General features: G+C 58.5%; 2 protein-coding genes across 2 annotated transcripts in view; both read right to left on the bottom strand.

Annotated features, from left to right (window-relative positions):
• CPNE2 (copine 2) overlaps positions 1–19,653 on the bottom strand; it is a 38,305-nt gene extending 18,652 nt beyond the window's left edge. The window contains exons 1-4 of the mRNA XM_081107585.1: positions 19,596–19,653; positions 6,802–7,019; positions 3,654–3,833; positions 1,842–1,916 (exon numbers count right to left, since the gene is read on the bottom strand). Of these exons, the coding sequence (XP_080963711.1) occupies positions 1,842–1,916; positions 3,654–3,833; positions 6,802–6,981 (435 nt within the window). The 5' untranslated portion in view covers positions 6,982–7,019; positions 19,596–19,653. The remainder of the gene's footprint in view (positions 1–1,841; positions 1,917–3,653; positions 3,834–6,801; positions 7,020–19,595) is intronic.
• The window catches only part of NLRC5 (NLR family CARD domain containing 5), a 940,085-nt gene that overhangs the window by 860,289 nt on the left and 53,400 nt on the right, over positions 1–26,396 (bottom strand). The gene's annotated exons all lie outside the window — the stretch shown is intronic.

Here is a 26,396-nt window from a genome sequence, read left to right as displayed (position 1 = left end):
GCCTCAGACTCCCCGGCCTCCTGCCAGGCAGGGTGGGCATAGGGTGCCCCAGGAGTTAACTCTCCAGAGCTACGAGGGGGAACGGAGGGGAGGGATAGTGCCAAGTGACCTTGGGCAAGTCTCTTGTCTTCTCAACACCTCCGTTTCCATCTTTGGAAAGTGGGGTAACCCCTCTGGATATGAGGAATCAAAAAGGGACCCCATGTGGCTCAAGAGAGGGATGGCGAGGGCAGATAAAGCAGGCACCAGGCAGGAGGGGTGGTCTTGAGCCCTGGGGAGAGGTCCTGGGCCCCCTCACGCCCCAGGGTCCAAACACCACGGTGTCAGGAATTCCAGCCACTTCACTACTCGGCTGAGGCCCAGGGCCGGGATGGAAGCCACCTGAGCTCCCTCTGCTCTCTCCACTCACACTGTCACCCATTCCCCACGCCTCCCCCATCACCGTGATGGCTCTCTGGCCCCAGCCAAACAGCGACGGACCAGCTGGGTCTCCCTGGGACTGCCAGGCGCCCTCTCCGGGCCTTTCTCTCTCCCTGTCCCCCGCGTGGCCGGGCAGGCCCTCGGGTCCACAGCAGTGCAGTGGGCTGGGTCCTCTCTGGCCTAGGGCTTCCCCTCCCCCCACCTCCAGGATGGCCTCCCCGAACATGCTTGCAGAACCACAGACACCGGCCAGGCTGGGCGCCTGCCTCCCTTCTCCTCCTCCAGCTGAGACACGCTCAGCACCCTGTAGGGTGGGCCTCATTGCTGCACCCATTGCACGGAGGAGGGAACTGAGGCCTGGCTGGGACAGGGGGAAATGCTTGGGGGATGGCACCTCAGGCGGTGGGGTCCACCTGGGTGGCTTCCAGCAGGAGGGGAGCTGGCTTGTGAAGGCCAGGTGTGGGGAGGTTCTGAACCCCAAGAGGTGGAGGGAGGTGGGGAGAGGCCTTGCCAGGTGGCAGGACAGTGGATAAGGGCGGGGGGGGGGGGGCATGTGCAAAGTGTGCAAGAATTCAGTTGCCTCCACACCAAGGAGCATACACAAAGGGGGTAAAAGAGCCAAGACAGCAAAGAAAGGTGGGGATGGCGAGTCCCTCACAGCCTTGACCGCAAGGCTCCGCGGCCCTTAGGAGCCAGGGAGGCTCCAGAACTGGAGAGTGACACGCCCTCCTGTGTGGCCAGTTCTCCGAGTCACCTGGGGTCTGAAGGGGACATTCCAGGAGAGAATCTCACTAGCTGACCCGCCCGAGGGCGCTTCCTCTCTGGGCTTCAGTCCCCTCATCTGCCAAAGGGGGTTTCTCCGCCTTCTTGGAATCTGGGAGGACGCAGGAGCTCATCCCGAAAAGGACCTGAGCAAGAATCATTGAGCACCGCCGAGAATCACTGCGCATCGCGCCCATCACTGCGCATCGCAGAATCACTGCGCGCTGCAGCCACAGGCCCGTTTCTGCCTGGCAAGGCGCCCCTGAAAGACCCCCAACGGAGGACAGGCAGGGGCCAGGGCAGGGAGGGGGCGCTGGGAGGGGGCGCTGGGAGGGCTCTGGAGGCCTCCAGAGTAGGAGCGCACCTGCCCCGGGAGTAGGAGGCTGGGGGGGCCTCTGACAACCCCGCTACCCCCAGCTTGGCGGCCCCCTATGCATCATGTGTGGAGCTGGGAGCCCGTTGCTAAGAGACCTGTTGCTAAGTTGTAAGTTGGGCCTTTTTACTCCAAACAAAGCTGGTAATTATCTGCCAGGGAAGCGGCCCATTGATGGGGGAGGGCAGCCGGCAGCCATTGATGGGGGAGGGCAGCCGGCAGCCATTGATGGGGGAGGGCAGCCGGCCGAAGCGGAGGGGGTGCAGCGGGGAGGGGGGGCTGGTACCGTAATCAAGCCCTTCCCGGCAGGCTTGTCATTCATCAGCAGCAGAGGCCGAGTGATCTTTTTGTTGGAGACGATCTGCGGGGAGAGAGGGGAGAGGGGAGCTCCGTGAGGGTTGGCGAGGAGGAAAGATGCTCAAGCACTCACAGCTGGCTGCTCCATGCCAGGCGCTGGCTACACCTCCCGCTGCGCGATGCTCAAGGGAGGCAGAAGGTAGCTACTGCTAACCCCACTGGGCTGCCGGGGAGATGGAGGCTCAGAGAGGTTAAGACACTCGCCTGAGGTCCCAGAGCTGGGATGGGAGCCCAGCAGCCTGACGCCTGACTCCCACGGACCGGGCTGCCCCAGGAAAAGGCTCACATCTGGAGACAATTGTGGGAGGTTTAGCTCCCTAACTGCCTCCCCTGAAGCCATCCAACCGACCTCACCCTCCCTTGACGAAGAGGCTCCAACTGTCTCCGTATTTTCACTGGTTTGCCCAGGAAATACAGTCACACCTGCGGCAGTGATCCACACACACTGAAGGGAAAAGGGGCCACAGTGCCAAGCTGCCTTCCCACCACCTCTGCCCACTCCACCCACACCCTTCGGGGGCCACCCTGGCTCTGTTTCTTAGGGGAAAGGCCAGGGTTCCTGTGCCCATACGAGCATGTTCCTCTCCCCCTACGCGGGTCTCTCTCTCCAGTCCCCTCCCTGTGCTTCTCCGCCTTCTCTGTGTCCCTGGGGGCCCAGAGCACCCGGCTCCCTGTGCTCTGGCTTGTGGGGGTTCAGCCAGTGGGGGTGCCAGCAGGAGCCGGGAGAGCAGGCGGGGAGGAGGCTGGCGGAGGGCTGGCAGGAGCTGTTTTCCTTGCCCTGGCTCCGTTGCAGTGGAAGCCACAGCTCTCACCAGCCCTGCCCACACTTCCTGCCCTGCCCCTCCCTCCAGGCTGGGGTGGCCCTGCTTGGCTGGTGTCTGGTCCTGCGTAAGGGTTCCCCTCCCTTGTCAGTTCCCTGCCGCTGACCACTCAGCCTTAAGCTCTGGTCTCAGTTACCTTTTGAGGGTGTGGACACACAGGCCGGCGGGAACCCTGATGGAGGCACCCCACTTCTTACATAACTGTGGGACCCTTGCTTTTCTCACTGAGCATCACCTCTTGCAAGGCCCAGGGCATTTCAGTCTCCACTAGGACCTCTCCAAGGAATTTTAATTTTATTCCCTCACCATCCCTGTCGGCTGGGCAGTCAACATTATCCCCAGGTGAAATACGGGGGGGGGGGGGGGGGGGGGCATCGAGGCCCAGAAGGGGCTGGGGCTTGTCTAAGTGTCCACAGTCACAAAGGATGATTGTGTCAGAGGCTCCTAGCCCTGCAAACCCCCACCCTCCATAAGTTCACCAAGGACTGAGCGAGATGGGGAAGTGCGGCCCAGAGAGGGAAAGGAAGTTGCTCAAGGTCACACAGCAAGCCCATCCCAGAGTAGGACTTCCCTGGGTGTCTTGGTTTCTGGGGGGATCCTCCTACCCCAGAGTCAAGACCACGCTTGATGGCTTCTAACAATCAGTAGCTCTGGCCACGTGGGGCCCCCCTTTCCTGTGTGGCCACATCTGGCTGGCACTGTGCTCAGTGGCTTCTAATACGAGCCCGTCACCTGGCCCCAAACCCACCAGGCTACTGCCCCCCTTTTCTGCCCGCTGGCCCCTCAAGCTATCTGTCTTTGTGATGCCACCTCTGGAGCCAGGCAGGAGAGACTCTGTCCAAGGGCCCGCCCTGTCCTTGGGAGCAGGGTGACATCTGGGAGGGTACGGACTGTCTGTCCACCTGCAGGGCCCGGCTCACCACGCCCAGGTTGCAGGAGAACTGGCCCAGGAAGTCGTGCTCGTCGAGCTGTGTGCTGGACTTGTCCTGGTCGAACAGGGCGAACTTGAGCTTCTGCACCTCCTCAAAGTGGTAGTCGAGGACGAACTTCTTGGAGAAAGCGGGGTTGAGGTTGTTGATGGCAGTTTCTGTCCTGGCGTACTGGCGGGGAGGCAGGGAAGCGGGGGTCAGAGTTCAACCCCTCTCGGGCTGCAGGAAATCACTCTGCCAACTCGCGGACACCGACTCTGTACCAGGCACCTGGCCAGTTACCTGGACGGCTGCAGCGAGCATTGCTCTCAGCTCACAGAGGACACTGAAGCACAGAGAGGTTGAGTGACTGACCCAAAGTGGAACAGCTAGAGGGGCAGGGCCAAGATCTGAACCCAGGTCTGACTCCAGCACCCACACGCATAACTCTCTGGCCCTGGCTCCATACCCAGGTGCCAGGATAAGAGCTCGGGCCCTGTCCTGCCTACAGAAGGGACAGAGGGCAAGTCCCTCTCCTCATCTGTGCCCCGGTTTCCACTTCTGTAAGATGAAGGCTTTGACTCTCTGTGGTTTTAGTTCTTTTTATTTTGAGAGGATCCCCTTTCAAGCCACATTTCACATGGAAGCTGAGAGAGGCAACAGGAAGGAGGGATCCCTAGGGGGAGGGTCTGGGCTCCCCACGCCCCGAGGGCAAACGTCTGTGCCTTGTACGGAATCCTGGAATGTCAATACTGGAATTGTGCAGCCCCAGAGGTCCCACCCACTGTGGAAACCAGGCCTGGGTGAGGACAGGGCCGGTACTGTGGGTCAGTGGTGGGGCTGGGACAGGAGCCCTGCCCTCTGGCCGCTCCACACGGAGGCCCCAAACCGCGGAGTCTGGGTGTCCGTCTATTTTGGGGCTTGGGCTGTGTTGATTTTTTCCTCCCACCCAGTCCATTTTCAAGGGCTGGACCAGCAGGCAGAGGTCTTGATCTTGGGCTATTTTTAGCCAGGGTGGCTGGCCTGGGTGGGAGGGAGATAGTCAAGGAAGGTGGGGGGGCACGGGTTCTAGGGACCTGGCAGAGGGCACAGGATGCTCCAGAGGGGTTGGCCTCACGCCTGGAGCTACCCACCCCCCTCCAGGAGTCCTCAACTGACCCCACGTCCCACCTCCCAATTCTGGCTGCATCTCCAAAGCACTGGGTGACGCAGAGAAGTCCCTACCGGCTCTGGGCCCCAGTTGCCCCTCTGTAAAATGGGTCAACAGTCTCAGCACATTTCCTTGGCTTCGTAAGGACCCAACATCTGTGGAAAGTCTTTGTCAACCACAGTATGTCCAGTGGGACGTCCCCTGTGGCCTGCTTAATTACGATGACAAACAGATGCATATTTTGGAAAACCTATACTCATATAGAACTATCTGGAAGCTGGGTACCTAGCTTTTTTAAAATCCTCACTAGAGGGTATTTTTCCATTGATTTTTAGAGACAGTGCAAGGGAGGCGGAGAGACAGAGAGAGAAACATCGATGTGAGAAACACATCGATTGTTTGCCTCCCGCATGGCCCAGGGATTGAGCCTGAAACTGCGGTACATGCCCTTGACCGGAAATCGAATCCGGAACCCTTCAGTCCTCAGGCTGACACTCCATCCACTGAGCCAAACCAGCCAGGGTGGGAGTGCCCACTTTTAACAGAGGCTCTCCCTGACAGGCAGGCTCCCCACTATTCTGACTTTCTTCTTCCAGTCCATCTGGCTTTTCTAAATTTACTACAATGAGCATAGACCCTTTAGGGAATAGGAACGAAGCAATAGTTAAGACTGGAAAGTCTGAACAGTTTGGATTTCTCAATGTCCTTCCTCAACCTGCATCGCTCCCCAGTTCTCAGTACAAAGTTCTCAGGCCAGTTCCGACGTGCCTGGCTGTGGCCCCATTGACATCCCCAGCTCTGGGTTCCTCAAGGTAGGCGGGGGCGGGGGGGGGGGGAGATCCACATTTCACAGATGAGACAGTCTCAGAGAGGGACAGCCACCTGCTCAAAGCCACACAGCAAGGAGTGACAGAACTGGGCCTTGGGCCAGCATTGAGACTAAAGCCTGGGTCCCCCCATCCCTGTTTGCCCCTCACTGTGTGTTCCTTTAGGAATAAGTGGGGTACGTTATTTAAAAGTGGAAGCAAGCACTTTATAAAACCCTAAGGTTTTAACTACATATATAATAATTAAAATATTACAATATAAAATAATAAATATAAAATTATTTATATATATAAAAGCCTAAGCGACCGGTCAAACAGTCACCCGGACAACCGGCTGGTAGCTATGACGCACACTGACCACTGGGGGCAGACGCTCAACGCAGGAGCTGCCCCCTGGTGGTCAGTGTGCTCCCACAGTGGGAGTGCCGCTCACCTGACCAACGGGCACCAGACGCCCGGCTCACGGCTGGCAAGCACAGCTGCTGCAGCACGAGTCTCTCCTGCCTCTGCGGCAGCACGACAAGTGGTTGGTAGTGGCAGGTGCAGCGAAGCCGGGATGAGCAGGAGCGGTGCCCCAGGCGTCTGCCGCCTCTCACACTCCTACATCCCTTGGGGGATGTCGGACTGCCAGTGTCGGCCCATCCGACATCCCCCTGAGGGGTCCTGGATTGCGAGAGGGTGCAGGCCAGGCCGAGGGACCCCAGCGGTGTGCGAATTGTATATGTATAAATCTAAATCTATGAGTTATAATTATAGTAATTTAAATACAAATATATTTGAAGTAATATTTAAATAAATTTTAATTTTTAAAAAATACATTTTTATTGATTTCAGAGAGGAAAGGAGGAGAGAGAGATAGAAACATCAATGATGAGAATCATTGATCAGCTGCCTCCTGTACGCCCCCTACTGGGGATGGAACCTGAAACCCCGGGCGTGTGCCCTGACCGGGAATCAAACCCTGACCTCCTGGTTCATAGGTTCACACTCAACTACTGAGCCACTCACTCCAGCCGGGTTAAAATTTAATTTTAAGAGTAACTAACAATTTTCTAAGAAGTCCCCAGCCCACACTCCAATTACCTCCAAGGGCCTGGCCGAGTGGCCCCAGGATCCAGGAGAAGCCCCTTCCCCAGACACCTAGCCACCCCCACCCATCACAGGCCCGCATGGAGGGGCTCACCTCAGTCCACCGGCCATTGTTCTCTGTGAAGAGGACGCAGAAGGGGTCAGACTTGGAGGTGACGTCCCGGTCCAGAAGGTTCTGGCCACTCACGGACAGCTCCACCTTGCACACGCAGTACTGGGAGCCCATGGGGGCGGCCCCTGCGGCTGGGGCGCCCTGACCCTGTATGTGGGCCATGGGGGGTGGCGGCGGTGGCGGCAACAGTTCCTGGCAGTCTGCGGGGATAGGAGTGGGGTGTCAGAGAGAGGGAACCGACATCTACCACACCACCTGGGTAGAGAGACAGAGGATGTGGGTAGAGAGAGATGAGGAAACGTGTGTGTGTGTGTGTGTGTGTGTGTGTGTGTGTGTGTGTGAGGGGCGTATATGTGGGCAAAAGATCGGAGAAAGGAGGACGCAGGAAATGAGGGACTCTGGTCAATGTGTTCAGTGTGTCTTTGGAGTTATTCTCCGCTCTGGTCAGTTTTTACCTATGAGATACACACAGGTCCAAGTTGCCCCCGTCGGATCAGCAACAAATCACACTGGCGTGGGCATCCCAGACATTCGTTTTACCAGGAAAAGCTGGGCTTCTCCCCAGTACTTCACACGCTGGCAGCCTGTGGCTAAAGTGGAGCTTGTAATGACAGGGGTCCCTCATTGCTTTGGCCACTCGGAAGCTCACTTCTGGCAACTTATCCAAAACTTGACCTTGCTCATTGTCTATCTCGCTCATCCTGTACCCCTGGCCTAAGCATGTGACTGCTGCGTAGGATGCACGCAGTATATATTCAAATAAAAATAAAAGCATGAGTGTGCCCCGGACGGTGTGGAGTTCTATTCCTGGTCAGGGCACATGTCCAGGTTGTGGCTCCATCCACTGTAGGGGGTGTGCAGGAGGCAGCCAATCAATGTTTCCTCTCGCATTGATGTTTCTCTCTCTCTCTGTCTCCCCTCCTTCCCTCCCTTCCTCTCTCTCTGAAGATCAATAGAATTTTTTTAAAATATATTTTTATTGATTTCAGAGAGGAAGGGAGAGAGAGAGAGAAACATCAATGATGAGAGAGAATCACTGATCGACTGCCTCCTGCATGCCTCCAACTGGGGATCAAGCCCGAAACCCGGGCATGTGCCTTTGACCGGAATTGAACCCAGGACCCTTCACTCCACAGGCCGACACTCTATCCACTGAGCCAAACCAGCTAGGGCAAATAGTATTTTTTTTAAAAAAAGGCATGAGTGTATAAATCATGAACAAATAAACCCTCAGATCTTCCATGAGTTGGTCCTTATCCTCACCATAGAGTTTACCCTTTCATTGTGCACAACTTCCCAAGATTCCATGCACTGGGCCTTATGTGCCTCTCCCACCGTCAGGCTAATGACTGGCATTGCTCGCTGTAAGCAGCTCTTCCTCTCCAAGTGCAAGGTGTTCATTTGGAGCAAGTGCGGAGAAGCCCGACTCAAGGGGTGGCAGGGAGCCCTGGTCCCACAGGTCGCGGGCCCTATGGACACGCCCTTGGGCTCTCTGAGCTTTAGTTTCCCCATCTGCCCACGAGACAGCAGGACACAGTCTTGGACACGCCTGTGATCAGATCTTATTTCCCCTGGTACATGTTTAGCTAACACAGGCCCATCACCATGTGGACGAGTAACTCTTACCTCAGGGGTCCTCAGACTACGGCCCGCGGGCCACATGCAAATACAAATACTGTATTTGTTCCCGTTTTGTTTTTTTACTTCAAAATAAGATATGTGCAGTGTGCATAGGAATTTGTTCATAGTTTTTTTTAAACTATAGTCCGGCCCTCCAGCGGTCTGAGGGACAGTGACCTGGCCCCCCTGTTTAAAAAGTTTGAGGACCCCTGTCTTACCTACAAAGGCCAGCTTCCAACTCCTTGACTACTATCTTGCCCCCTTGCTGTTGAGTAGGAAACGAGAGGCAGGTGAGAGGAGGGTATTCCCTTGGGGACGACGACGAATCCAACTCTCTGTGCTCTGAGCCCTGACTTCGACCTGCAGTCTCTAACCCTGCAGTCGTGTGGGGCCATTATGGCCCCATTTTCCAGAGGAGGACACTGAGGCTCGCTCACTCCCGCTAGAGTGTGTACTGAGCATTGCTCGGTCCAAGCACTGTGCCAGCACTGGGGTCCTGCAGGGGGAAGACTGTCAGGGCAGCCCTCGAGCTCCCATCTGGCTGAGAGAGTGGGAACAGCAGCCAGGCTTCCGGGGCTGGAGTCCCTGCAGGGAGTTGGGGCTTAATTCTGAGCCTGACGGAAGCCTGGCAGGGTTTAAGCAGACAGGTGACAGGATCTGATTTCTGTTTTTAAAAGCTCCCTCTGGCCCCTGAGGGGAGAAAGGGCTGTCAGGCTAAACAGAGGCAGCAGGGAGGCTGGCGAGGAGGTGGCTGGCATCCAGGCAGGGAGGACGCAGCCACAGCGGCAGTGCTGCGCCCTCCCCCTCCCTCCGACCCTGGCACAGGCCACTCTCTGAGTGCCAGCCCCTCTGGGGGCATCGGGGCAGTCTCAGGCCGTCTGCAGGTGAGCGTGGGGCAGGCGCCAGGCCCCTGGCCCTCTCCAGACAGCGCCTCCAGGCCTGCCCGCATGAGAGGATCTGGACACGGACAAAGCCGGTGCTCATCCCCTCCCCTTACCGTCTGTCCCTAGAACCTCATGATCATCACATGAGCCCGGAGCGGCAGGGCAGCGCTGCAATTTGCCGGCAGGATTTATTCTCCTCGTGTAAAAATTAGTTTCCATGGAGGGGCTGGAAGCCGCACTCCCTTTCACTACGAGCAGCTGGGTGCCGTGCCCAGTGGGGGAGGGGTGAGCATGACCCCCGGAGGGTGGGGGAGAGCCATGTCCAAAATGGACATCTTGCCTTGTGGCTGAGAGAATGCCTGCTTATGCCAGAGGCGGGGGTGGGGCATGACAGTCACCCATTTTACAGATGAGGAAACTGAGGCCAAGAGAGAACAGAAGTCACCTGCCCGAGGTGGCAGTGCCAGGAAACAGCAGAGGCAGGATGTGGGCAGGGTCTCCAGACGCCCAGGCCAACGCTGGGCTTTCTATATACCAGGGTGGGGGCACTGGGACCCAGCTGGGCAGAGCTGGGGAGTCAGCCAGGCGAAAGGCTAAGAGGGGCGCAGGGTGCCCAAGGTCAGCAGTTTCTCTAGGGTCACCCTGTCTATACCCCTGCATCTCCCATCATCACTGATGGGGTGCATTCCAGCTCCCCACCTCCTCTCCACCTCACAGGCCCCTTCCTGGCATGCTAGATGCCACCTGGGCCCCCGTTCCCCCTGCTGCCAAGTCAGACAGCTCTATTTTCATCCTGAGGGGTCCCAGGGACACACACTCAGGTCCGTGCACTTCCTTGCACATATATACACGTGTGTATGGTCACATAGGCATGTACACACATGTCCCCGAAGAGCACATGCAAAGGCGAGCTCTTGTATGAACACTCTGGGGCCACTTCTCCCCTCCCCCACACCCGGTCCAAGCCACCATCATCACTCACCTGCCCTCCTGCCCCTCACTGGCTGGGCCTGGCTGAGGGCAGGGGCAGGAGGGCAGGTCACAGGGAGGGTTGGCTGGGCTGGGCTCCCTGAGCCACTGCCACTCCCTAGATCGGCTCCCAGGCACCAGAGTGAGCCAGTGAGCTGAGCCAGTCAGCGATGGGTGGGCAGGGAAGGGGCGCTCCTCCCCCAGCTCGGGGCAGGTCCCCCAGCCCCAACTCACCCTCTGGCTGGAAGCCTCTGGATCCCCGAAACGGGGAGCACATCATGTCCAGAGTTGGGGCGGGCCTGGTCAGAGTGGGCCCCTCTGCGCCAGCCCAGCGGTGGGCAGGCGGGCGGGCGGGACCCGGGGGCCTGACGCAATGGAAAAAGAAACCACAGCTCAGGCCGGCCGGGCCCCCTCCCCTCCTACCCCAGCAAAGAGGGCAGGCGGGCAAGGTGTCATTAAGGGAGGGCTGGGCCTGCCATGCGAGATGGAGACGCTGCTGGGTGCAGCACCCACCCCACAGGTAATTTGAGGTTTCAGGCTGAAGAGGGGGTACGGGGAGCCAGGGCCTGCTCACAGATGGTGCTGACTCCTGGCCCAGATGGGCACAGGCCTTCCGGGGTGACTGGACCCCCAGGGAAGTGGCTGGAAGGCAGGGAAACAAATTAGTAGTCTCTTTTAGAGATGGGTTCACTGAGGCAGAGAGAAGGCAGGGCTTAGGGGTTCCCATTCAGTCACTCAACAAACATTCCTGCGCTCCCTGCAACGAGCAGCAATAAGCAAGACACCGGTGTTGGCCCCCACAGGGTCCACGGGCCCCAGCTTAGAGGACATCTTGTCACTTAGGCAGAAGCACAGCATTGAACCACAGGTCCAGAATATTCTGGTTTTAGCCAGCCGCCTCAGGACCCATCCCCTTGACCTCTCTCTCTCCTTCACCCCCTTATCCCACTGCTGCCGCCGATTCCACCTCCAAGCTGCAACCTCATCTCCCATGTCCCTGCCTTGGCCCGGCCAGGCCCCGTCATCTCACGCTCAGCCATGCCCTGGCCCATGACAGTCCCAACTCTCTGCCACACCAGAGCCAGGGGGAATCTTTAAATATTCAAATCAGATGCTACCACAGATCTACCTGGAAACCTTCCAGTGGCTTCCCGTCACCCCGGCCTGACGTGACCCCACCTCATGCCACCTTCCCCTCGCTCCCTCTGTTCCAGCGACACCGGCCCCCCCGCTCTGCAGACAGAACCTGCCGGCACCGTGCAGAGGTTAGGAACATGGACTCTGGACTCAGACAGCCCAGGCTCTGCTCACCTGCTGCACGACCTCAAGCAAGTTCCCCCTCCGTAAAACAGGAACAATGAGAGTGCTTTCTTGGGGCATTGTGAGGATGAAGTGAGGCACAGCCCTCAGAACACTACATAAGGTGTGTTCTTATCCGTGATTCTTGATGTATGGGCGGGGGGAGGGGCAGGTCAAAACCTCAGGAGATGTGTGAAGTGCATGGTTTATGTAATGGGGGCAAGGTGCTTAAACTGGTTGAGAAATGTGGCTCTGGGCTCCCCTTCTCAGCTGGCAGGGATGCCAAGGTGATGCACAGGGGGGCAGGGGGCAGGAAAGGAGTAAGAGGCTCAGACCCGCACCCACAAGCCCTCCAGGGTGCTACACTCCTGGGCTGTGGCCCCCAGCACCCTCAGGGCTGCTGGGTCCTCGCCCACAAGTCCTGCTCAGTGGGATCTAATCACTGACAGCAGAGGCCCCGGGGTGGCCCGAGGCTCTCCCTGCTCCAAATGCGGCTCCCAGATGGGCAGCCTCAGGGTCCCCGCCCAGACGGGCTCAGTCGGAGCCCCTAGACTGGCACGGATCTCCCTGTGCCTCCACAAGTGCCTGGTGATCCTGCAGAGAGCTAAGAGCACCCAAAGGCCAGACCTGTCAGTTCACAGCCTCCGGCCTAGATGGTAACACTCTGTCAACCGGAGCCCCGATTAACCAGATATCGGTCCCACAGGTCCTGGTGGCTGCATGTACTGAGCCTGCAGGGTTTTAACATGTCTTGAATGAGTCTAGATCAGCCGTGGGCAAACTACGGCCCGCGGGCCGGGCCGTTTGAAATGAATAAAACTATTGAAATAAAAGACCGTACCCTTTTTTGTAATGATGTTTACTTTGAATTTATATTAGTTCACACAAACACTCCATCCATGCTTTTGTTCCCGCCCTCCGGTCCAGTTTAAGAACCCATTGTGGCCCTCGAGTCAAAAAGTTTGCCCACCCCTGGGATAGATCTAAGTTATCTCCTTCACCCCACTTCCCAGATAAGAAGATCCAGGAAGACAAATGACAGCAGGGTTTTCCAGAGGAAACAGAACCAATAGGATATCTAAATAAGTATATATGTATACTTTAAATATATTTTTATTGATTTCAGAAAGGAAGGGAGAGGAACAGAGAGATAGAAACATCAATGATGAGAGAGAATCATTGATCATCTGCCCTCCTGCCTGCCGCTGACTGGGGATCAAACCCGCAACCCAGGCATGTGCCCTCGGCCGGAATCGAACCTGGGACCCTTTAGTCCGCTGGCTGATGCTCTATCCACTGAGCCACACCAGCTAGGGCTCAAAATATATTTTAAGGAATTGGCTCACGTGATCGTGGGGCCTGGCAAGCGGAAATCTATGGGCCAGACAGGAGGCTGGGAATTCAGGGGACTGTTGATATAGTGGTCTTGACTCCAAAATCTGCAGGGCAGGCCAGGCAGCCTGGAAACTGGGCAAGGTTTCTGTGTTGCAGTATTGACGCTAAATTCCTTTTTCTTGGCGAAACTTCAGCCTTTGCTTTTAAGGCCTTCCAATGATCGGAGGAGGCCCACAATGAAGGCAGGTACCTGTTTCTCGGTCTGGGTGCTGCTAACACAGGTGTTTGGGGTTTACGAATGGACATTGAGTTGTACCTGTGGGAAATCTGCTCGATTTTGTAGGTTGCACTTGAATAAAATGTTAAAAATAACTCAGGGACTCCTCTATACAGTCCCTCCTGAGCCCCAGTCATTTACGACGTCCCCATATTGTGAATACCAGCTTAGGAAAAGTCACCCTCGCTTGAACTTAAAGATGGACTGAATCTTATTTTCATCTCTCTTGTTCCTAGCACAGAGGCAGAGCATGGAAGTCAGACAAACGTTTGTTGAAAGTGAGGAAGAATGCCCGGCCGGTATGGCTCAGTGGTTGAGCGTCAACCTATGAACCAGGAGGTCATGGTTCGATTCCCGGTCAGGACACATGCCTGGGTTGTGGGCTCGATCCCCAATGTGGGGTGTGCAGGAGGCAGCCAATCAATGATTCTCTCTCATCACTGATGTTTCTATCTCTCTCTCCCTTTCTCTCTAAAATCAATAAAAATATATTTTTTTTAAAGAAAAAGAGTGAGGAAGAGTGAAGGGGAAAGGAACCAAAGCATCTTGGAATGATCAGAATCATGGATTCTTGGAATCTCTTGTGCTGAAAGGTTTTAGCATTTACCTGGTCCCACCTTCCAGCCACATACTGATGCCAGCCACAGTCCCATCACCCCAACCTCCCACAGCCCTGGTTCTCTGGGGGAGGGGTGCACCCCAAGCTGCTCATACTCCCTGGGCCTCCCTGCGTACCTAATGCTGCCGGCTCCTGCCAGGCAGGCGCAGCCCCCAGAGAACAGGCGGGTGCTCTCATCAAGGTGGGGGGCGGCATCTCGACTCCAATCACCGTTCCACCTTCGCCGAGGCACAGGCTGCTGCTCAGAAGACACCGCGATCCCGACAGGCAGCCGGGCCATTATGGGGATAAATATAGACACAGCCGCATGCACGGGAGGAGGCTGTGGCAGGGATGGCCCCATGCCCCCTGAGGCCCCGGCTTCCACCAGGCCACACCCAGGGGGAGGCTCTTCTCTGGATCCCCCTTCTAAGCACCAAGCTCTGCCTCTGGGGGTGGGGGTCCCCGAGGTGCTGGGTTCAGACCTGCTTCTGCCACGGCCTCCCCGTCCAGCCTCGCAGCCTCGGCTCCTTCACCTCCCGCTTCCCAGGAAACACCACGGGGAAGGGCGTGGATGTGCTCTGGGATTCGGAGAGTACTTCAGGGACCTTGGGGTGGGGCGGGCCTGGCCAGGCTCGGAGGGTGGACCAGCTAATGGATGGAGGGCATGGTGACCGTGACCATGGGTCAAAGTCTGGCTTCATTCAAAGGGGGCTCTGGGGCAGCCTCAGACTGGGGACTGGGGCACAGCCCTGTGGCTCCACCCTGTGGTGCCCCCCTCCCCCAGGGGATTACCATGGGGAGGCCTAGGGGACAGGGGCTCCCAGCGCTGTGAGAGCTCCCGCAAGTCCCTCCGCAAGCCCCTCCGCAAGCCCCTTCCCCTCTCTGTGCCTGGTCCCCTGCCTGTCAAGGGCTTGGGCTCCTTCCAGCCCTGGGGACTCTAACACAGGGACCTTGGGGTGGGGCGGGCCTGGCTCCCAGCCCCAGCTCCTGCCCAGCGTCTCCAGGTGAATGAGGCCTGAGAGTCGTCTGTGCTCGCCCAGTGCCTGAATCCCCTCCGCGTTCCCCGAACCCGCAGCCTCTGCTCGCATCCCCCGCAGATGGGATCTCCTGCCTTTTGTTAATGGCTCCTGGCAGCGAGCTGGCTTTCACGCCAGCCACCCACAAACACCCTGCTACGCTGAAAAGCACCCACCCGCCCCATCTCACCCAGTGAGCAGGGGTCACTCTTGCACCCCAGGCAAGAGGCCCACACCCGGGGACCCAGGCCCTCCTTGGCAAGTCCTTCTGCCCAAGGACATCGCCATCTGCTCTCCAGCTCCTGGGCTCCCTGCAACCCGGCAGATGGGCCCTGTGAGTATCGCCCCATTTTACAGGTCAGAGAACTGAGGTACAGAGAGGTGATGCCACACCTGCCCATTAGGGGCTGAATTGTGTCCCTCCCTGCCCCCCCAACAAAAGGGGATCCTAACCCCCAGGACCTCAGAATGTGGTCCTATTTGGAAGTGGGGGTGGTGCAGATGTAACTGGTTAAGATGAGGTCACCCTGGAGGAGGGTGTGTCCATAATCCCATGTGACTGGCGTCCTTAGGGAAGGACAGCGTGAGACACGGAGGGAAGGCAGCCGGGAGAAGGAGGCTGGGGGTGGGGTGACACGGCCACCAGGTAAGGGATGCCTGCAGCTACCAGAAGAGCGAGGAAGTACCTTCTCCTAGGGCAGGGGTGGGCAAACTTTTTGACTCGAGGGCCACAATGGGCTCTTAAACTGGACTCCGAAGAAGGAGCTGCGCCCTGTTTCCTGACGTTGCCATGTTAACACTGCTGCTGGTGAAGGAGCGGAGGGGAGAGCAAGAGAACCCTCCGCTCTTCCGGCTCCGAGGGCCGGATAGAACAGCCGAACGGGCCGGATCCGGCCCCTGGGCCGTAGTTTGCCCACGGCTGTCCTAGAGCCTCGAGGGAGCATGGCTCTGTCAACACCTTGACTTTGGCCCTCCAGACCACGAGAGGACATCTCCGTTGTTTTAGCCCAGGGGTGGGCAAACTTTTTGACTCGAGGGCCACAATGGGTTCTTAAACTGGACCGGAGGGCCGGAACAAAAGCATGGATGGAGTGTTTGTGTGAACTAATATAAATTCAAAGTAAGCATCATTACATAAAAGGGTACGGTCTTTTTTTTTTTTTTTTTTAGTTTTATTCATTTCAAACGGGCCGGATCCGGCCCGAGGGCCGTAGTTTGCCCACGGCTGGGTTAGACCCTCCAGGTGGTGGTGCTTTGTTAGGGCAGCTCTGGCAGCGTCATTCAACTAGTCTGAGGCAAACCAGACACCAGGCAGCTTGGCGCCCTTCCCTCGCACACTGCTCCCCTCCCAGGGGCCACGGGGTGTGACTCAGAAAGCCTGCTAGGGCCCAGCAGGAGGGGGGCTGGACAGCATCACCTGCTGGGAGCTGAGTACCCCTCCTGTGCTGGGACAGCCAGGGCACAGCGGGCAGGCCCCATGCCCAAGAGCCCCCGAAAGAGGCAGAGCTGGGCTGTGGGGAGAATGGGGTCCCGGGATACACTGAGCATGTTCCCATCCCAGGGCCTTTACATGTGCTGTTTCCTCTCCCTCATTCATTCATTCATTCACTCATTCATTCATTCACTCATATCCGCTGCTGGGCAGCAGGTGAGCTGAGATACAGCCATGAAGGAGAGGCCAATGCCACAGCTGAACGTCCCAGCTTCAATGTCACTGTCTCCCCCTCAAGAGGCCCCCCCTGACCCTCAGGCACCCCTGCCCATCGCAATGACTTCACTCCCCTTCGTTCTCCTTATGGCATTTCCCCCAGCGGCAGCTTGCCTCCTGCTTGTCTGCCCTGTCTCCACACTCCACGCGGAGCTCCGTGGTTGCCTCCTCAGCACAGTCCCCGGCCCAGAGAAGCTGCTCGATTATTTGATGAGTGACAACCAACGACCGCACCATTTGTGAGGGTGGGACAAGATCGCCACCTTCTCCAGTGGCTGCTCCCCAGCTCACAAGAACCCCCCCTCCCTGTGTCCAGCAGGGGGCTGCGCAGGAGTCGGGGGTTGGACTCCTGAAAAGATTGCCCCTGACTCGGCAGCCCCTGTAAGGGAGGGAGGAGACCCCAGGGAGACCTGCATCAGGCAGATGGGACCCTGGGGCCTCTCAGTAGGGGACCTTACCTGGCGACAACAAGGCTCCCTGCTCTGCAGGAGGGAGGGAATTCTCAGAGGATGCTCTTTGCTCTTCGATGTGCTCACTCCTTTCAGCCCAGAGAGGCCGCCCCGAGGAGGGGAAATGGGAGCCCTCGACTGAACGACCACACCCCCTCCCCGTGGGCATCTCTGGGCATCTCCCCATGGTGGCACCTTCCCACTCTGCCTCTGCCCCTGGCACAGCCCCAAGTCGAACATCTGGATCCCAAAGTGCCTCACTCCAGGGAGGAGGTGGGCGAGGGAGGAGCAGAGAAAACCCCAGAAGGAATCCTAAATGCAGTCAGTTACCCACCTCAGGCGCACTCACATCCCCATGAATACGACACCGGCGGCCAATGGTTACTGAGCGCTTGCTCATGGTGGACCAGTCCCAGCGCCGGCCTATGAGCCCGCCCGTGCCATCGAATTCCATCCTCGCACCTCCCGGTAGAGTATTGTTCTCACGACTTTACGGGCATAGAAACTGACGTTCTCCTCAGACCCTCTTCTTATGACCCTGAGTTTTGTTTCACTTTAAATATTTTAAGTTGATTTTTAGAGAGAGAGGAAGGGAGAGGGAGGAGAGATAGAAACACCGATGAGAGGGGGAGCATCATTCATTGATTGGCTGCTTCCTGCACGCCCGCCACCCAGGCAGGTGCCCTGGCCGGGAATCCAACTGGTGACCTCTTGGTTCCTGGGTCGACACTCAACCACTGAGCCACACCAGCTGGGCTCTGACCCCGAGTTCCCTGGAAACCCCACCAGAGACACCGGCTTCATGAAGCGCACCCCACTTTGCAGGACACCTGCCCCCCACAGCCCTGGTTCCAGCTCTCAGCAGCCCTGTAAACTGACTGTCATACTCTGCTTCGTTTTACAGATGGCAACCCGCCCCCCAGCCCAAGGCACACAGACAGGAAGTGGCAGCGGCTGAGAAGGACCCTGTGTCCACAGTCTTAGCCCCAGGTTCTCTGCACAAAGAAATTTGCCTGGGTGACCCCTCCCGCTCCGGCCAGTATGTCGCCTGCCCACCGGGGGCGGTGCCAGGCTTACGGGGTCATTGGGCCCCGTGCCAGAGGGACTGCAATGAAGCCTCTGAGTCCTGTTGGCTGCAGCCTCCCGGCGCAGGCCTGGACCATGTGCCCATTTCACAGATGAGGACCGGGATTCGGAGGGGAGGGAGGGTCTGCGTGGGGGGCAGCACTGCTGGGTGCGTGTTCAGACCCAGGTCTCCCAAAGCTCCCCAGCAGGGCTGGCCACACAGGCTGCAGCCTGGAAGGTTACAGCTCCTCCCCCCAGTGACTGAAGTTGTGGGTGCCCCAAGAACCAGAAAAAGCCCCCCTCCACCTGTGACAGCCCACAACCCTAGGCAAGCAAAAACTAAGCTAAGTGCGTGCCCAGCCGTGGTGGCTCAGTGGTTGAGCATCAACCTATAAGCCAGGAGGTCACGATTCCATTCCCGGTCAGGGCATGTGATTCCATTCCCGGTCAGGGCACATGCCCGGTTTGCCCGCTCAGTACCCAGTGGGGGGCCTGCAGGAGCTGGAGGTAGCTGGATCCATGATTCTCTCTCATTATAGATGTTTCTATCTCTCTCCCTCTCCCTTCCTCTCTGAAATCAATAAAAACATATTTTAAAAAAAGACTAAGTACAGATAAAACAAAAGGCCTCTCAGATCTCTGCCCTTGTCACTACACCCAGTACATAACAGGGCTGGGGGGGGGGGGTGGGTGGCAGGGGGTGTCACAGGCAACAAGAGGAACCCCAAATGGCTACCAGAGCCCTGGGTTCCAGGGCCACCTGAGACCCTGGGCAAATCACACCCTCCTTGGACGGAGACCCTTCCCCAAAGCGGGTTGTGGAATGGGGTGGGAGGTGGCGGCTGGAGGCTGGCTGGGAAGAGAAGGGAAGAGGGAAGACTCCTCTGTGCTTGGAGGCAGCGCTGCCATGGGAGCGGGTAACAGGAAGGAAGAAAGAGCATTTCCCCGTCTCTCTTCACCCCCCCCCCCCAACACACAGGTGTCAGACAGCTTTGGCGAAAAAACTAGTTTGCAAACACACTCGACTTCTAGGAAGCTGTCAGCTCCACTCCCTCTCCGCTCCCCCTTCGGGGCTGGGAGCTGGCTCTCGGGCAGCTCCCTGGGGTGCGGGTGGGTGGGGGTGTTGGGGGCGGGGTACGGGGGTGAGAAGAGGGGCCCGCGCCAGGCAAGAGCCAGCCCGACCTCAAGTCTTCGGCGACGGCGACGGGGACTCCACTGCTGGACGCCCCCAGGCCCCTCGGGAAGGTTAGGAGGGTCCCTAAGACGGCGGGGCTCTGACCCCCGAGGGCGCACCCCACCTCCGGCCCCGCCGGGCCCCGCCCCCCAGGCCGCCCCCTGCCCTCGGCGGAGCCGGTGAAGCCGGAGCGCCCCCGAGTGGCCGGGTCGGAGCTGAGTCACCCCAGAGCGGAGTCCGGGTGCGCGCGGGTGGCGGGGTTCGGGGCACCGCCGGCCTCCGAGGCGGAACCCAGCTTCCTCCCCACCCGCCCGAAGCCGAGCCCCAAGGCCGAACTTGAGCTCTGGCCGGGGCGCCCCGCCCGCCCGGCCCCACTCACCGCGGGTCCCGGGGCGCCGCCGCCCTCACTGCGCGGCCGCCGCTGCCCGCGCTCCCGGGCGCCGGGGCATCGCCGGCTCCGCTGCTCGCCGGGCCCGCGGGCGCCGGACGGCTCAGGGCGCTGCCCGCGCGGCCGTGGCCAGCTCCGTGCGCTCCCGCCGCTCGGGGTCCGGTCCTTCCCCGGGGCCGGGCGGGCGGCAGCCGTGGCTCGGGCTCCGCCCCCGGCCGAGGGGCGGGTGTGGGGAGGGAAGCGGGGAGGCGAGGCGGGCGCTTCCTGGAGGGTGAGCGCTCCCAACGGGCGTGGCGGGGACACTGTCCCGCCCGCGGCGGGCGCGCCCTGGCCCTCGGGGCTCTCCGCGCCGCGGGGCCCGAAGGTTCGAGGCCGGAATCCGGGGTCCGATGGCGCCTGGCTGGGAATCCGGGGTCCGATGGCGCCTGGCTGGGAATCCGGGGTCCGATGGCGCCTGGCTGGGAATTCGGGGTCCGATGGCGCCTGGCTGGGAATCCGGGGTCCGATGGCGCCAGGCTGGGGCTCCGCGGACCCGAACGCCGCTGCTCTGCACCCTCCCGAGGCCGCGGGCGCCCCGAGTTCGGAACGCCGTGCGCTCAGGGCGCCGCCTGCGGCCTCGGGCCCCAGGGCTGAAGGGCTCGGCGCCGCGCCCTCGGGGTGGGGGTGGGGGGTGGGGGGACCCCGCAGGGCTGGCCTCGGGGCAGCACGGGGACCGCAGTGTTTTCTTTTCTTTCCGATAGTAAAAGAGCTGGGCATTTTCTTGCCTCCGGAGACTGGGAAGAGGACACGTATTCCTCCGACCAAGCAGACAGACGCCGTTTGAACGGTGCCCGGAGCTCGTCCGTCAGGAGGGGGCCAGGAAGCGGGTCCCGGAGACCCTGGCGCTGAAAACCCCTTTTGGGAAGGCCTTCATTTCAGAAACGAGGCGTCCATTTAAGAATGCGGGGCGTTCACGCTGCCCGCCACTCAGCGGGGTTGATGTGCCCACCCCCCCATTCATTGTCTCAGACCACGGAGCCTCATTGCACCGGATCCTGGGGGGAGAAGCTGTCCCCAGACCTCAAGGCCAGGTCCACAGCCGTGGCCCCGAGGCCCTGAGAGTTCACTTGCCGCGCTGGGGTTGTGGGTTTGCGTTTCAGGCAGCTGAGGGTTAACCTGGAGTCTCACCCGCAGCCTGCAACCTTCCTTCACATCGGAGCCACTGGCCTTTGCTGCCTTAGAGGGGCGGCCACTGAAAAGCCCTGGGGCTCTGGGCTTCGCTCTCCGCCTGCCTGCTCCCCATCCACCCCCCCCCCCCCTTTCTCCAAGCTCTCCTCATCTCTCTTCCACCCAAAGGCCTCAAAGCCCTCAGCCCAGTAAAGGAGCCAACCAACCTAGAGACCCAGCTCCAGCCCCACCTCCTCCAGGAAGCCCTACCTGATTGAACCTCTCTCCTCTCCTTGCTGCAAAGCAGGAGGGCCAGTCAGGGAGATGGACAATGGTGAACCCAAGCAGAGTCCCTCCCCTCAAGTCGCTCACCTGCCCCCCCCCCAACCCCTCCCACCCCAGGGGCAAGCCCTATGACTCAGGCAATCATATTACCAGGTGAAAAGTGCAAAGGTTGGAGGTGGGGTGGCACAGAAGACCCCCTCAGCTATGGGGTCAGTGAGGCTCCCTCTAGGAGACCCGGGGATGAGGTAGTTGGCCAGGGGCAAGACCATCCCTGGCCAAGGGGACAGAGAATAAAGGCCAGAGGTTACAGCAATTCCACTCCTAGGAAAATACCCGAGGGAAATGAAGACATGTGGCTGCACAAACGCTTGTCCGTGAACGTTCATTGCAGCAGGAGTCAGGATAGCCAAAACGCAGACACGACTCAAATGCCCACCAACCGAGGAAGGGCCAAACATCGGCAGCCCAGCTATCCATGGAGCGTGACTCAGCCACAGAGAGGTCTGATGTCCATGCCATATGGATGCACTCTGAAGACATAAGTGAAAGAAGCCAGTCACAGAAGACCACAGACGCATGATTCCACGTCTGAAATGCCCGCACTAGACCCGTCCACAGAGACGGAAAGCAGACAAGTGGTCGCCTGGGGCTGGCGGGGAGCGTGGGGAGTGATTGCTGCTGGTCTGAGGTTTCTTTGGGGATGATTAAAAATGTTCTAAAATCTGATCCTAGTGGCGGTTGCACAAAAATGGAGGTATTCTCGAGACCATTGACTTGGATACTTTCAAGGGGTGCCTTCTACCCCGCCTGGGAGTCACATCTCAATAAAGCTGTGCGAACAAATGTCGGGGGTCAGGAGAGCCCGGAGGTCAGTCGCTTAAGTCCAAGTGCCCAGGAGAGTGGATTTACACCGTCCTCTCCTCACACACGACACAAGGCCGCTACGGCCAGAGGTCGGAGGCAGTCTCTCCTGACCCTGGTGGAGGCCTCTCTGCAGCAGCGGGCGGCCTGAATTTCCCTAACTAGGCCTATCTCTGGGCGTGTGTGTGTGTGTGTGTGTGTGTGTGTGTGTGAAGCACCTGCCATCTGGGTATTTGTGTCCACGTTCCAGGCTGTCCGGACAAACACGCCAGGATAACAGGGCTGCCTGGACACACACTTCAGTGCGCTGCGGGTGTGGGGGAGGGGGCAGGATGGAGGGCGACACAGTATTTATCACACATCACCCCAAACCTAAGCATCTCTCACGGCTCCGGAGGCCGTCTGGGCTCTGCGAGGGCAGTTCTTGTTCAGGTTTGCTCGCACGGCTGACGCCAGAAGATGACAGGGGCTGGAGCTCTCTGGAAGGTTTTCTCACACGTCCGGCCATCGGGGCTGCTATCAGCTGGGACCACAGCTGGAATTGTCAGCTGGAACACCGACCCGGTCAGCCCCAGCCTGGCCCTGGAGATCTGTGTTGGGGACGGGGGGTAGGGTGGTGGACTGGGGGGTCCAGGAGACTGATGCTCCCAATCCAGTGACTGGACCTGGGGACCCCACTGGCCTTTGCTCTCTTCTGAAGGCTCCTCTGCTGTGACTTTCTCCTCTGGGCAGAGGTCGGCTCCTGGGCAGCCAGGTCGGGCTCAGCCCGTGTGGGATAAGGAACAAGGCGTGGCTGCCAAGGGCCACGTGAGGAAGGACTTGAGCTCCCAGGGCTGGGAGACACATGGGTGGGGGCGGGGATGCAAGCACGACCGCTGGCCCGGAAACTTCCTCAGCTCAGCCCAGCCCAGCCCCGGGAAGAGCTTTACCAAACCAGCCACTGCGAGGTCTTTTCCAGGAAGCTCCGGATGTGTCCCAAGGGTGTGTCCAGCTGTGCCTGGGGCGGCCACCCTGAGACCTGGCCTTAGCCATTCAGCGGTGGGGCTGGGGCTCGGGCAGAAGCTGGGCCTGGAAGGGTGCACAGCCCTCCCACCTTGCCCAGCACCCTGCTCTCTGATCACACAGACCCACAAACCAGTTCAATCCCCAGCCTGGACCACCCCAACATCCTCCTTTCCTTCTCGCTCCAGGATTGGAACCTGAGCTCCACTGAATACTGGCTGTGTGACCTTGGGCAGGTGTGGCTCCTCTCTGGGCTCATCTGTGAAACGGGGAGATTGTTGCTGAAATTGTGGGGAAGGGTCGAGACTAGAGGAAACCACAGATGGCGAAGCACTGCACAACTATAACCAGGCGAAGCAGGCGACAGGAGTCAGACCCTCCCCGAGGGAGTGCAGGGTGAACCGGAAGGTCGGCTTTGAGCTGGAGAAAGTGGGTCCTGGTGCCCTGCCTCATTTTGCTCATCTCCTCACTGTACAGATGAGGAAGCTGGGGCTGCACGTGTGGGAGTAAGAGCCTCGACGTTTGAAAGTTAAGAGAGTGTAGATCCTAAGACTTTTCATCTCAAGGAAAAAACATGTTTCCTTTTATTTCTGTGTCTATGTGAGATGATGGATGTCTGTTGTAGGCGGTTGGACAGATATAAGCAGAGCAAGGACACGTACAGAAGGTCATCAGGGCCCTGACCGGTGTGGCTCAGTGGATAGAGCGTCAGCCTGCGGACTGAAGGGTCCCAGGTTCGATTCCCGTCAAGGGCATGGACCTTGGTTGCGGGCACATCCCCAGTAGGGGGTGTGCAGGAGGCAGCTGATCAATGTTTCTCTCTCATCGATGTTTCTAACTCTCTATCCCTCTCCCTTCCTCTCTGTAAAAAATCAATAAAATATATATATTTTTTAAAAAAAAAGGTCACCAGGGCAGGAAGCTAAGGGCAAATGTGAGGCGGCACCTTGACCCTAGGTGACCTTTCCTCCCCTAGCACATCACTGGCCATGCGGTTGGGACGCCCTGACCGTTCGTCCCTGGAGATAACATCTAGGCTGCACTGTATTTCAGCTCCGGGCCCCGAGAAGCAACAAAACCAGCCAGGGCTGACCTCAGGCCCTGGTGCCGGCCAATCAGTCAGCGGAGACCACCACCCTGAAAGGACTCACCTGGAAAACTGCTGAATGTTCTATTGAGGCCTCCCGCTGCCTACAACATGTCGACTAAACTTCTTGTGAGAGTCATTGCACAATGCATGGACGTCAGACCGCTATAGGCAGTTAGACACACGCGCGCAGAGCCAGGACGATGATGGGCCAGGTCCAGAAGGTCGCCCAGATGGAAAGGCCCAGAGATAACATCTGAGCCTCAGTTAACTGTCTTTTAGCTCCAGTCCCAGGTAAGCAACCAAGCCAGCCAGGGCTGACCTAGGACCAGCTGCATCGAATAACGCCCCCTGGCCTGGTGCCGCCAATCAATCCTCGGGCAGGAGAATCTCCTCCCCAAAATGTAAATCGACTCCCCAATAACACTAAGATTTATAACACAGCTGGTCTCTACCAGGTTTGCAAGCCTACTCGGACCGAGGGAATACCACCTCGAGACGCCATCGCCACCCCCTTCCATGCCCAGGCCCCACTGTCCCTCCGACAGAGAGCAAGGATCTCTTGGCTCTGAAATAAAATGCCCCCCCCCCCTTTTCAGCAGGAAGCAGCTACAAAAGACCCTGATGCCCCTTTTCTCGGAGAGAGTTCAGAGGCAAGATCCTTGCGGGGGGCGGGGGGGGGGATGCTGTAGGCAGTTAGACAGACTTGCGCAGAGCAAGGACGATGGGCCAGGTGCAGAGGTCACCAGGGCAGAAAGCAAAGAACAAATGTAGGGGGGACCTCGCCCCCAGGGTCCTTTCCTCCCCTTGCATATCTCTGACCTTGCAATCTCGGTTGGGACCCCCTGACCGTCCCTCCCTGGAGATTACAGTTGGTTTTCAGCTCGGGGCTCAGATAAGCAACAAAAGCAGCCAGGGCTGACCTCAGGCCCAGCTGCCCTGGTGCCGGCCAACCAACCAGTGGAGACCACCGCCCTGAATGGACCCACCTGGCCAAGCTGCTGAATGTTCTATCGAGGCCTCCCCCTGGGACCGCCCCCAAAGACTCCACCCTTAAGACCCTTAGGATGGAGGAGCCATGTGTTCTCCCTCCAGGGAGCACACCCTTCCCTCTCCCTCCTTCCCTTTCCCCCTCCCCCTCCCTCCCCGGCACCTTACCAGTCGCTTCCTCGCCCCCAAGCTCCAGGGGCCCTTCCTTTACCTCTGGAACTTGTTCGCCAAGCCCATTTCTTCCAGGAATTACTTCTTCTACCTTGTAACTTACCCCTCAGATGTTCTCTTACAGTTTGGGTCTCTAGAGTCTAGAGACTCTAGACTTTGAATTCTCTCCTAGCCAGAACCCAAGCACCCAGGTTGCTGAACCCAGGTTTGGTCTGACCCCACTGGTCAGACACCTTCCTGCTGCCTACAACACAACCATGTTGTTCCCTAAACTTACAGTGTGTGTGTTGATTGTATCTCGGTAAAACTGGGGTGGGGGTTGGGGGCTGGGGGAGGAGTAGGGGAGAAAAGCCGCAAAGGTATGAGCCAGGAGGTCACTGTTCGATTCCCAGTCAGGGCACATGCCAGGGTTGTGGGCTCGATCCCCAGCAGGGGGCGTGCAGGAGGCAGCCGATCAAAGATTCCCTCTCATCATTGATGTTTCTCTCTCTCTCTCTCCCTTCCTCTCCGAAATCAATAAAAATATATTTTAAGCAACAAAAGAAAAGAAAGAGTCCAGCCCTCCAAGCAGGCAGGCGGCAGGAGAGGCAGGTTCTTAATAAAATGAACAAGGGGAGAGCCCGCCGACCTGAGGCTGACAACACTGGGACTTCTCCGGGCGGCTGCTGAAAGGGTCTTGGAGCTGAGAGCCTGGGCGGAGATGGAAGGGAAAGAAGGAGAGAGGAAAGTAAAACGCATGAGCAACAGGTGAAGAGCTGCCCCTGAGCTCCGGGTGCTGCCTGTGCCTTTCCCCTGGCCTGGCGCTCCCGCTGGTGCTGTTCCTTCTTCAGCCAGGACTTCCCGTCAAGGCATCGACAGGCTTTTTAAAAATATATATTTTTTCATTGCCTGGGTGGGGGGAATGGGAGTGGGCTGAAGGCAATTAATGGGGGGAGGGAGGGAGGACCTATGTAATACTTTCAACAATAAAGATAAAAAATAAAATTCAATATATAAATAAGATTTTGATTGATTTCAGAGAGGAAGGGAGAGGGAGAGAAAAACATCAACGATGAGAGAGAATCACTGATTGGCTGCCTCCGGCACGCCCCACACTGGGGGTGCAGCCTGTAATCCGGGCATGTGCCCTGACCGGGAATCAAACCGTGACCTCCTGGTTCGTAGGTCCATGCTCAACCACTGAGCCACGCCGGCTGGGCACGGCATGGGCAGGCTTTGAGGGGCTCACCCTCCAGTCTCGGGCAAGCACC

This window comes from Myotis nattereri (genome assembly GCF_964212035.1).
Source record: "Myotis nattereri genome assembly, chromosome: 15".
Classification (NCBI taxonomy): Eukaryota; Metazoa; Chordata; class Mammalia; order Chiroptera; family Vespertilionidae; genus Myotis; species Myotis nattereri.
Note: the sequence above shows the minus strand (reverse complement) of the source record. Positions and strands in the feature narration are given on the sequence as shown.